Here is a 13,107-nt window from a genome sequence, read left to right on the forward strand (position 1 = left end):
ATCGTTGCAATACAACTAAGACAATGTTAATAAGAGCCCGGCTGATATGGGATTTCTGAGGTATGATAACGATTTTAGAGGGGGGAAAATTCACCCATATGACGACGATATCCATTCAATACACAATAAACAATAAACAACAGTAGTGGCTGTTTTAGCTGGAATTAAAATACAGTAGATCTCTTCTACTGTGGATTTGGCATTGCATGACTATGTATAGATACTCAGAAGACTGCTTTCTTAAACAACTATTTTATTATAATATTAATATTAATGTTGCCAACCAATTTTAGAAATAAAAAGAAAAGAAAAGAAAAAAGAAAGAACAGAAAAGAAATATCAGTAGGTATATGTTGAAACATCAGTCAATGGAAATGGGGTAAACACAGCTGCAGTTAATTAAATTACAACGAATCCATTAGGCATGCCAAAGAGCAAGCACTCACAATAGTCAATAGTATTGTCAATGCTTGCTTACTGGTAAACCAAACATACCCACAATTAATTGTATTAGTTGCAGCTGTGTTTACCCTGTTATAATGTCTTTGAAAATAAAGAGTCCATTACAGTCTATTTCAATACTGCCAGCTATATAAGCCCTCCAGTTCCTTTTGACAATTTTGATGGGTAAACACAGTTAAATGTATTAACATTAATTGTAGGTGTGTTTTAAGTTTAGGTGTGCTGTGTGGCAGCATGGACAACTCCTGAGCAGTTAACCTCATGCTGACAGACACAGAACCACTCCCAGGTATTACCTTCAGCTGCATTTACCCATCAAAGGTGCACTGTGAAAATACCTAAATTTAGGGCTGTTGTATTCGACACTGTCTCAATCTTGAGTCTGGTCTAGACCACTGGTCCAGGTCTTGTCTAAGTCTCGCCTGCAATTTTACATGTCTCATGTCTCACTTTTTAATTTCTCTAATTGTGTGCTATTTTTGTTTGTACTCTGATTCCTGAATTCAAAATGGTTTGCTTATTGGCTTTATATTACACATACAGATGTTTATTCTTCTTTCATTTTATTATTTTATTTGTACTAGTATTTATTTGCACATTTGAATACATTATGCCTATACTATCTCTTCTCATTGGTAGTTACTAGTATACCGGTAGTCAGGTATTTTACACTTATTTCTTATTATACCTTATATATATAATCTTATTATTTTGAGATTGAGGATTTTGCCTTCTGCTACAGTATATTATGTATTTGAGAACTTTTAGCTTATTCCAATTCAGGATTTCTTGTGATTTTCTATATATTTGAAGGTAAATAAATACATCTTTTAATTTAAAACATTTTATTTTTGAATTGTATTAACATTGTCCAGAAAGAAGTATGTCAAGAGTAGTGGACATGGGACTTTGTGGGATCCCACCAACATGGAGCACCAGATTCGGGTAGTGGTGGACGGATTGAGGTGTAGCTGTAGACTAGAAGTTCAGGGGTGGGGCTGAGGTGTATGAGGAAGAGTTTAGCCAGGAATGGTGCAGGTGTAGGTATTTATGTCAAATCGAAAGAAACTATAATGTAGGTATTTTATATTTGTTTCAGTATAAAATGCAAAACATGATGGGTACCATGGATCTCTTTAAAAAAATTATGACATGGAATATTGGGGGGAAATGCTTGAGAGGTCTATTTTGGGTGGACAACTAGAAGCCAAACCAGATGCAATTTCTAGCTCATCAGGATTCAGTGTACTGTATTATCCACAGTCACCAATAGAGCGGGGCCACAAATGCGGCGTGACTCACGCCGCATTTGTGGCCCGCTCTATTGTTGAGTGGAACAGCAGACATTGTTGTCGGTTCAATTAAAATTCCAAATCAGCAGATTGCTCTGCCCAAGGGTTCTGTCATTTTAAAGAATATGATCATATTAGCCCTGCGCCTGCTCTTTGTTTGCACTTCATCTTATCAGCTTCAATTGAACACTATTCTGAGCGGTGGGGATAACAATAGGGGGAAGGCAGACAGATACAGCCCGAGGAGGCTCACATTGTGTAAACTTCTATTAAAAGAACGCCTGGAGCGATAAGGTTAAACATCCCCCATTCCTCTATTATCGCTTGCTCTAGCTCTCAAGCTGGCGTACTGATACACACGCTCACATGCTCCAATGTAGTACGCTGTACGCATGCATACTAAAGCCTGAGTTATACTTAGCTGCGGTGTCGCACACGAAAATAGCCGATCTACAAGTTCACAATGCATCACAGCGCAATGCGTTGTGAGCTTGTAGATTGGGTAGTTCTGGTGCGCAACACCGGCCTGCAACTAAGTATAGGTCTACATCATGCTTAACATAGACCCACGCGCCTACAGTATGTGTGTACTGTACTGTCAAACCAAAGGCACAATACAAGCATTTTATGTGGCTTGTCTCGGATGTCATTAGGCCAAATTAATGCTAGCATGTTATGTTGTGCCATCTCTTCTCCCCTCCTGGGCCCTCCACCTCCTCTTTCGCCTGCATTTCACCCCTGCTCTATGCTCTTTCCTCGCTCTCAGGGAGAGATGTGAATAATAGCTAATCACGGTTGGGTGCCAGACAGATAATTGGCCGTATGATTTTTCCCCCACTAACCCCCCTCCACTGGCCTCCTCCCTCCTCCCTCGCTCACTCCCTCTAGTCTCAGACAAAGGCTCTAAAATGAGACACATTTTCAATTTTCTGTGTAATAATATCTTCTCTGTTCAGACATGTTTTTGGCGAGGCGTTCCATTGTGGTTTCAACCACGACTCTCAATGATTGCGACTGAAAAGGCTTCAGCTGCGGGTAATGGCAAATTCTCCATCTATCCGTTTTTGTGTCTCAGTGTCTGACAAGGCTGTGTCTTTCCAGAGAAGCCATTTTGACAATTGCTGCTCCTTGAGATGATTGACCTCCCCCGGGTGCTTCTTTAGATTGACATGACTTGAAGTCCTCTTGTTGAGTCTCCTCTCAAAGGTTACCTTGAATATTGCCAACAGCTCTTTCTAGACCCTAGTTATAAAACACATCATCTTCAGACAGCGAGCTGCTGTCTACGTGTCGCACAGCTGGTTCTGCTACCATCACAGTACTTTCGCCATCAACTGGATGTTGTCCTTCTTGCTGAGAGGTAGACACGGGATAAATAGAAGCAGCCTGTTGAAGAGGAGCCAGGCAGTCTGTCTTGTCATTATCGTGGGCCTGACTGTGGATGCTGTAAAGATGCTGAGGCACGCCAACGCTTCCACCATCCAGCAGGAAGTTAGATAGAAACTGGCTTTCGGCCGCTAAGGAGAGGAAAGTCCAGACAAAGTAACAGTAAAGACTCAAGAGACAATTACTTCAAAACATTAAAATGTTAACTTGTAACTATGAATCGATATCTATATATCTATATATTCTGTATCGTTGTTTGTCCAGTTGTTTGAGTGTTGAATGTTTAACAGACCACAATGCAAACAAGCCTTTGACTTTTTTGTGTCACATCCATTTGGCGTTTTTAAAATATTCAATCAATCAATCAGTCAAAAGTAAATAGGGTTTAATAATAATAATAATAATACATGCAATTAATATAGCGCTTTCCTAAATACTCAAAGTCGCTTTACAAAACAGAAACAAAATAGAAACAACTTTTAAGTGGTTAAAGGGTTGGTTGATGCTTTTAAGAAGTCTACGGTATGTGAAGTGTCATGAACTGGGAGTCTGTTCAGGCCATACAGAAACCACTTCCCTCATGGTTTTGAGATATATTGAGATATAGTCATCATCAGTTAGTAGTAATTACCGATGGTATTAAAACACATTTTCAACAAACATTTAAGTCTACCTTTTATACTGTATACAGTGTCATAAAAAAGGAATATATATTATAGCTGTTTTTGAGAAGTGTTGTAACCCTCGACCGAACATGTACATTTTTCTTTTTTATTCTGTCCTCAGTGTCCAACAAATTCTGTCCAGTATCCGTATGAATTAACCATTTAAGCCCTATTTATAAAAAAGTGAAAATAGCCAATCTATAAGCTCACAACACATTGCATCGTGACACATTGTAAGCTTGTAGATCAGCTATTTTCACTATTTAGAGTTTTTCCATGACATTCTTAGAAAAAAAATCCATTTTTGAAAAAAGAAAATTTGAAAAAATGTTGGGGCAACAAACATGTTTTTTAATTACAATTTATTTATTTAGTTAAAAAAACAGATATTTATTCACGACCCATCAAACTTGTTCCGCTGCCCACAATTTGGTCGCGACCCTATGTTTGGGAACCACTGTACTAGTAGATAACGTACAGTACCTTGCATGCTGGTGGACGGCTGTTCTTGGCTGTCACTCATCAACCACACATTCATGGCCGCCTCAGCCAAGGCAAACTGTTCAGCAACGCCTGAGAAACCAAAGGCACAATACGAGCATTTTATGTGGCTTGTCTCGGATGTCAACAACCTGTTGTTTTGTTATGTCCGGGGCGCCTTCCGAGATAAAGGGAAATCAAATAAGCCACATGGGGGTTTGAGTCACCACCTGCTATTTATGACCTATTGATTTTTCTTAGACATCGTTTCTCCGTAAACCATTTGAAAAAAGGCAATGGCCACTGGCTGACTATAACTTTCTACCCCTGCGATTCCCAACCTGTGTGCCGTGACTCGAGGATATTGTAAGTGGGCCCCTAAATAAATGGCAAAACATCAAGACTTTTACTTTAAATTATTAAATTAAATTATGCACAAAAAAATGTCATGGTATTCTTTTTTTTAAACCTTGAAAAAGGAGTTTTCATTGTGATACCAATAATTAGAAGTTAAAGTGTACCGCGTCAGTTCCATTGATCACAACAGATTGATTGATCATTACAATAAACATACTTTGAAAATGCAAGCGGCCCACCCATGGTCAGATGAGATGGGTGGGCTAAAGTTTTCCAGTGGGCCCTGGTTGGGAGCCGCTGTTTTAGTCTGACAGTCAGCCAAAACAGCCCCGAATTACGCTCATTCTTAATCTTAAACCTCACCTGCGGCAAACCGGGCTTCCCTCATCTCATCTGTCATCTGCGAGTACAATTGTTCGTCCTCGTGCAGCTCTGCACCCATTCCCCCCATGCCCCCCCCAGCTTTACTCCATCCGCCGCTCCATGTCCCCTCACCGCCTCCTCCCCAGCCCTTCCATTCAATGAGGTGGGCCACTCGCCCCTGGGCCATGGCTGTAGGCTTGGTGATGCGTTCCTTTACTGTGGCCACCAGACCTAACAACGGGGGGGAAAAAACCACAACAACAGACAAGCAGAGATATATTGTATAGATGTAGCAGTTTAGAGTGAACACAAAGTTGGGCCAAAGAGAATGGGCCCAAACCAGTGAGCCTCAACCTTTGTCATTTCAACGACCCGCAGAGACCATGGACCCCCATATGATACGATTTATATCTCTGGGACCCCAATTATACACTGTTAAATTGTGTTTATTTAACTCTGAGAGTACACATTGAAACAAATGGATCTGAATCCTTTGGGTTGTTAAAAAAATCTAATGGTAGATATTAGTCTGGAATCTCTGTGTTGAACCTGCATTTCCAAGGGGCAAATCATGATAAACCCCATATTTGCATACTGGGCCCTGATTGGTGCCCCACAACTTCGGGGCAGGGAAATCCAATCACAACCGAGCGGGCCAGATACATTATCTCTGAAGTCATGTGATCAAGATGTATAAGTTAAAATTTTCATATCCCATTCCAAGTGGCTATGACTGCCTTCCAAATTTGCCTCCTCGGAGCCCATTTTTCTAGTTACAATAGGTGCATTGTGTCAGGAAATTAAGTATCTGGGCCACATCTTTACTGACAACCTCCAAGATGATAGAGATATCTCTAGCCAGTGCCGCATACTATATTGCCAGGCCAATATGCTGCTTCGAAGGTTCAGCATGTGTTCTGATCCTGTTAAATGTGCTCTATTTAAAGCATTTTGCACTCCCATGTATACAGCCTTCTTGCTGATACAAGAAGGGTAGTATGCGGAGGCTCAAGGTAGCATACAATGATGCCTTGAGGATTCTACTTAAGGTCCCCAGATGGCATAGTGCCAGTCACTTATTTGTGACATGTGGTATACACACTTGTGAGGCTCTCTTAAGGCACTCCATGTATGGTTTCATGTCACGCCTGGATGAGTCCAGGAATAGTATTATTGAGGATATAGTCAATCCTGGGAAAAGCTGTCTCCGGTACTCATCCAGGCTACGGAATCACTGGAGAAACAGTCTTTATGTGTGATTTGTATGTAATAGTATGTTCTTGTTTGTATGATGTGTTTTTATCTACTTTCTTAAATATTTGTATGTCTTATCTGTATGCAATATGGACCCCCTGAGTGTCTGGAATAAAGTTTGAATTGAATTGAATTGCCCATGTACCTGCATGAGGCAGAGCCATTCCATTCTGTTATGCTGCATTGAAAGCTATTTCCACCAGCCCAGAGTCTGATGGCAATAAAAACTCTAACCTAATTTCATCTCATCTATCACAATGATAGCTTTGTAGTAGCTGAAGACAAAATTCTATAAAAGACATAATGAATAGAAGATGTGAGGAATGAAGCTCAGCTGTATTGCATTAGCCACTGAACCACTGCACCTCTTAACCACAGAAAAAGGTTGAAATCATTTCGGAAATAAACGGTCCACAAGCTATCGACGCGTCGTAGATCGGCTATTTTTGAGTGGTGCTAGCCACTCCAAGGAGTGACTTTGTCCTGGTGTGTGTCTGTCTGTGTGTCTGTCTGTGTGTCTGTCTGTGTGTATGAGCACGGCCTCTCTGTATGTTTGAGCACAGCCTCAACAGCTGCGGCTGATTGCAACACAAAGATGCAACCAGTTACACTAATTATACACACACACGCACACACACACTCACACACAACACACACTTTTGAGTAAAAATACTTAATGAGTAAAAATACTTAAAATGAGTAAAAATACTTAAATATTAGTAAAGATACTTTAAAGTTCCTAAACTGAGTAAAAATACTTTAAATGAGTAAAAATACTTTAAATGAGTAAAAATACTTAAAAGATGTTAAAATGAGTAAAAACACGTAAAAATCAATAAAAACATTTTAAAGTACTTAAAATTAGTACAAATACTTTGAAGTCATCAAAGTCTGTAAAAAGTAACTAACGAAATGAACTCATGAAAGGCACCACTCTCTTCACACTGGTGTGATTTTTTGAAAAAGATTAGAAATTGTTAAACTTTTTTTAAACAGAGAGAAAACTGTAAGCTCTGTATAGCTCTGGTGTAATGTTGGAAAATATATTTCAAAGAACAGGGAGGATGACGAAAAGTAAGTGAACATTATGTGCATGCAGAATGTAAGGGAAAAAATCTAAAAAAGAGTATAGGCTACATTTCAAGATGGGAATAGGATACAACGAAGTTAAAACTCAGACTGCTTGCAGCCTGAGGCCTACAGATAAAAAACATCACACAGAGAGAGAGAGGTCATATGTACAGTATACCGTACAGTATGTAAACATACGGTGCGCGCGCGGGTGTGTGTGCGGGTGTGCGTGCGTGCGTGCGTGCGTGCGTGTGTGTGTGTGTGTGTGTGTGTGTGTGTGTGTGTGTGATAAAGAAAGACACAAGCTTGGGGGAAATTGCATTACTAACCTCACATGGAGACAGTTTTGCTTTTCCCCTACCTCTTATATGTGATACATAATAAATACCAATTACCAAACATTGCTGTTGTGCGTGCGTGTGTGTGTGTGTGTGTGTGCGTGCGCGCGTGCGTGCGTGCGTGCGTGCGTGCGTGCGTGCGTGCGTGTGTGTGTGAGAGTGTGTGTGTGTGTGTGTGTGTGTGTGTGTGTGTGTGTGTGTGTGTGTGTGTGTGTGTGTGTGTGTGGTGGATGTACAGTGGTGGTGGTGGTGGGGGGGGGGGGTGGGGGGGGGGGTGTCTTACCTATCAGAGAGGAAGTGGCCAGCTCCCCGATGTCATACACACTACTTGTCTTATCGGACACGTTGCCATTGGATCGATTCCCACTGTCCTGCAATACATGACGTACAAGAGTTAGAGGAAGATGTATTCCCCATATCAAGTGTGCATGCGTACATGTGTGTGCACACAATTCAATTCAATTCAAAGGGCTTTATTGGCATGAGAAAACATACGTTTACATTGCCAAAGCAGAAAGCACAATACAACAATACAGCAATACAATAAAAACAAAAAATATGTACATTTGAAAGTCAGAATCTTCAATAGATCAATTTCTATGTACCAAGATCACTGGGTGCAGGTATAGTGCAGGAATATACACAATGATTAGTCTTTAGGGTGGTTGTGTTCCGTTTGATATCCTTCTCCTATCACAGCAACTCACAAATCTTGCGCTGTGTTTGCACATTGTTGTACTTCGCCCAGCAGATATGGGAGTTTTTTGTCATTGGTCATGTTTTCAAAATCTCTGTGTGTGGTTGTAATCTGTGGGAAGTATGTGTCTCTGATGTCTTGGTACAATGGACAGACGGTTAGGAAGTGTAGCTCGGTTTCCACTTCATTTTGTGTGCAGTGGGTGCATAGTCTGTCTTCTCTCGGGATACAGGTCTGCCTGTGACGACCTTTCTCGATCGCAAGACTGTGCTCACTGAGTCTGTACCTAGTTAAGATTTTTCTTTGTTTTGGGTCGGTCACGGTGCTCAGGTATTCTGCCACTGCGTATTCTCTGTTTAGGGCCAGATAGCATTCTAGTTTACTCTGCTTTTGTGTTGCTTCTTTCCAGTGTGTCAGGTAGTTTTCCTTTTGCTGTTTTATAATTTGGTTTAGTCCAATGGGTTTTCTATCTCGTGGCTCTGTTTGTGTTTGTGCCCGGAGTTCCAGGGCCAGCTGGCTGAGGGGGCATCTCTCTAGAGTTTCGCTGTGTGTGAGTGCCTTGTTATGGAGTGCATCTAGGTCGCTTTCTTTTAGGTGGTTGTAGAACTTAAGTGCTCTCTTTTTTATTTTGATTATGAGTGGGTATCGTCCTAATTCTGCCCTGCATGCATTATTTGGTGTTTTTCGCTGGGTACGGAGAATGGATTTGCAGAATTCTGTGTGTAGGGTCTCGGTTTGGTGTTTATCCCATTTTTCAAGGTCATGGTTTGCTAATGGTCCCCAGATCTCACAACCATAGAGGGAAATTGGTTCTATCACAGAGTCCAGTATTTTAAGCCAGGTTTTAATTGGGATGTCTATTTTGATGTTTCTTTCTTGCACACACACACACACACACACACACACACACACACACACACACACACACACACACACACACACACACGCGCAAATTCATGTGCAAACCCTCACAGATATGTGAGGGTAGACTCCAGCATGTATAGCCAACTGCATGTAAAACCTGCACATGCAAAAAAGTCATCAGTGGATCTGCTTCCAATTTCACATGCCAACAACAGCATGTTGGCACGCACGCACGCACGCACGCACGCACGCACGCACGCACGCACGCACGCACGCACAGGGTATTGCGATGACCAACACATACATAGTTTTTTTTACACAGTACAACGGGTCCATTTGATTCCATTTGTACACTCTCAGTTAGAATTGTATGTATCAAGTATAGATTGACCCCCCCTACCCCGATGTGTATACTAGTCCCCGTCAATGTCAACCCCTACTGTTGATGTGGGGAGTGTCACTGCGAGTCGGGAGGTTCTCAAAGTTAAATTAACAATCAGGACTTTATGGTGCAACATTTATCTTCGATCTCCTGAAGCATTCACTCTGAAGCCCAAACCCCTTACGGCATTTATACCCATGCAGCCAGGCAGCAGATGATTAATTGTATTTCATATCTGAGCTTGTCTTCTCACGAGGAAACCTGGAAGCCATTTTTGAGGAGGAAGTGTCAGTATAATAATGATGACAAATTAGTATGTGCGGTTATGAATCCAAATGTCAAATCCAGCCAGTCTTCTCTTTTTTCCCAGGTTATGAAATTAAACTATTTATCACTGTTTATTTTATTTTATTAGGATAGTGGGTGGTGATATTTGCTGATAAAGGTGTAACTGTCATGAAGTGGTGTGCTTGTTTTTCAGACAGATAACCAGTGGCAAGGCTCCTTGCGGAAGTTGCGGCCCCTGTGGGCCCCATGTGAGGGGGGCCATGCAGATGCAGATACTGACCTTGCCTGTGGACAGCTCCCCCTCCTCAGCCTGGCCTGGCAACACTGTCATGGGGAGGTGGCGATCTGCACGCTCACGCACACGCGCACACACACGCACGCACACGCACACACACACACACACACACACACACACACACACACACACACACACACACACACACACACACACACACACACACGTTAGATGTTAGATTCCTCTGGTGTGTGTGTGTGTGTGTGTGTGTGTGTGTGTGTGTGTGTGTGTGTGTGTGTGTGTGTGTGTGTGTGTGTGTGTGTGTGTGTGTGTGTGTGTGCGTGCGTGCGTGCGTGCGTGACCACTTTGATGGTAAAACTCTACCTTTGTTCGTGTCAGTCATGCAAAGCTCATCCCCAATTAAGAAGCAAATACAACATGTGTGTGTGTGTGTGTGCGTGTGTCAAGACAATTAGCTGTCTCCATGGAAACATGTTGAACACAGAAGGTAACAGAAGGCAAGTGATCCTCTTCCCTGGACGCACACGCACACGCACACGCACACGCACACGCACACGCACACGCACACGCACACGCACACGCACACGCACACGCACACGCACACGCACACACACACACACACACAAGGGAACCATTGCAGCCTCACATATACTTAACCACTTAAGCACTATATAGAGCGTCGCAGTTCCCGCCCACTTCCTGTTTTTTTTGGTGCCGGAAGAAAAAACTCAATGCATTTTTCCATTGACATTTCCAAAAATATTTATATCTATTAATTTAAGCCTCGAATCAAGCCATCATGACATGACATGAATCATGACCATAAACGTTTGATTCTGTGATTTTTTTTTGTTGAAAACGGCAAAACAAAGGGTATTTATTAAATATAGTATATCATATAATTAAATATAAAATAAAAAAAAATCACAGAAAAAAAAGTTTTATGGTCATGATTCATGTCATCTCGTGATGGCTTGATTCGAGGCTTAAATTAATAGATATAAATATTTTTGGAAATGTCAATGGAAAAATGCATTGAGTTTTTTCTTCCGGCACCAAAAAAAACAGGAAGTGGGCGGGAACTGCGACGCTCTATAGTGAAAACAGGTGATCTACAGGCTCACAATGTTGTGAGCTTGTACATCTGCTATTCTTGCTACTTTTGAAAATAAAATGTGCCCAAAATAGGAACGCCATGGTAAGTGTGGTTAGTGTGCATGCACACACAAATGAACATCACCCCGCCTCTTGCACCAGGCTCTCTGTTGGATGACGTTCATTTGTGACTCCTGTCTTCTACTCCCTTGTCATCTGCCTCCCGGGGCTGCCCTTGACACCATGGTGAGGTATGTAAATACATAATGATAGTCCTTTGCCTACTATACACGCACACATATGCGCGCCCGCACACACACACACACACACACACACACACACACACACACACACACACACACACACACACACACACACACACACACACACACACACACACACACACAAATAATATAATATAATAAATAAAATAAAATCCTTAAATACGATGGGATATATTTTGGTACATATGGAGTAGATTCATTCATATTGTTATTTATAACAGTGTGATGTGACTTCAAGTGTCACACAATCAGATGAAATAGAGAATGTGTACTTATCTATTCATCCGTAATGTATCACAAGTATACATTTCTCATTTTGTTATCAAGATATTTAGTTTTTATGAATAAGATCTTGAATTGGGATTTTGTTATCATTATTAAGTTATGTAATAATTATTAAGTTCTAGTATCAGTTTATAGGATCCCAGTTACTGTATCTGTCTGAGATTACTTTCTCCAGCTTGTCGACACAAAACAATCACCACCAAAAGCCACTTTATTTCTCCAACAGCATCAAAACGATAACAGAAGAATGAAAATGACAGGGACTAAATGATTTGTGACATCTTGAAGATAGATGCTGCCATCAAGCCAACACTGAATTCTACAACTCCATACTGATTCAAACACAATACAAGAGAGCAATCATATGGTCATATTCAGGGGAATTGAGTTATGATATCCTAAATCCACTGCTATTCTCCGTTGATCTCACCCAGCAAAGATCCTGTGTTCATTTATCTCTGGATCACTCCGGACCACTCTCGACCATTTTGCACCCACAACGGTCCATGTGTTTGCTTGTTTGCACTGTTGTTTGTTTACTAAATGAATACATTTTACTGTGTAACAGAGCCCGCCCTCCACTTTGCAAAGCAATCCAACCACAAAGCACAATCGATACGTTTTCGGATTCCATCACAGCCTGGAAACTCAACATTTATCTGTCCCTTTCCCCGGGTGACATGGTAGGAATCTGTTACGAAAATTGCAGACCTACAGGCTTTAGACACTGTCATATGACGAAGTACAAACCAGGCTCTATTCTCTTCCAGGTAACGGCAGAAGGCAAGGCATCATTCCTCAATGCCTCAATGCCAATGAATATCCAAAACATTATAATAACAATATAATAATAATAATAATAACAAATGATTTTTCAGGGTACGTAAAGAGGCTATTTTCTTACACACAATCTCTCTGCAAGGACTGGCAGGTTCACAACTTATTTTTAGTTGCTTTTTTGCAATGCAGCTCACTGCGTCTGCTGGCCCAAGCTATTAGTAGGCTGCTCCTGTCAACACGGCTGCATGGATGGACGGACGGACGGACGGACGGACGGACGGACAGAAAGACAGAAAGACAGACAGACAGATGACACAGAGATGGTCAGACGGGACAGAGGACCGGACATGGATGGACAGACAGACGGATGGACTGACGGACGGACAGACAGAGGCACTGACCTTGGTGACCTTTGCAGAGACAGGCACCCATGGTGTCAAGGACAGCCCCGGGAGGTTATCTGTTCACCATGGTGACAAGGCATGGAGAAGGAGGAGGAAGATGGGGG

At 41.7% G+C, this 13,107-nt stretch overlaps 1 protein-coding gene across 1 annotated transcript; it reads right to left on the reverse strand.

Moving 5' to 3' along the window:
• Window positions 1–2,815: 2,815 nt before the first annotated feature.
• Window positions 2,816–10,230, reverse strand: fam131c (family with sequence similarity 131 member C; the record flags this gene model as incomplete). The annotated part of the gene is made up of 5 exons (XM_080443922.1): window positions 2,816–3,271; window positions 4,289–4,378; window positions 5,006–5,236; window positions 7,952–8,039; window positions 10,180–10,230. 5 exons carry the CDS (start codon window positions 10,228–10,230, stop codon window positions 2,997–2,999), a joined length of 735 nt encoding a protein of 244 aa, XP_080300048.1. The 3' UTR covers window positions 2,816–2,996.
• Window positions 10,231–13,107: the final 2,877 nt, after the last annotated feature.

Source organism: Gymnoscopelus braueri (genome assembly GCF_963280865.1).
Source record: "Gymnoscopelus braueri genome assembly, chromosome: 12".
Classification (NCBI taxonomy): domain Eukaryota; kingdom Metazoa; phylum Chordata; class Actinopteri; order Myctophiformes; family Myctophidae; genus Gymnoscopelus; species Gymnoscopelus braueri.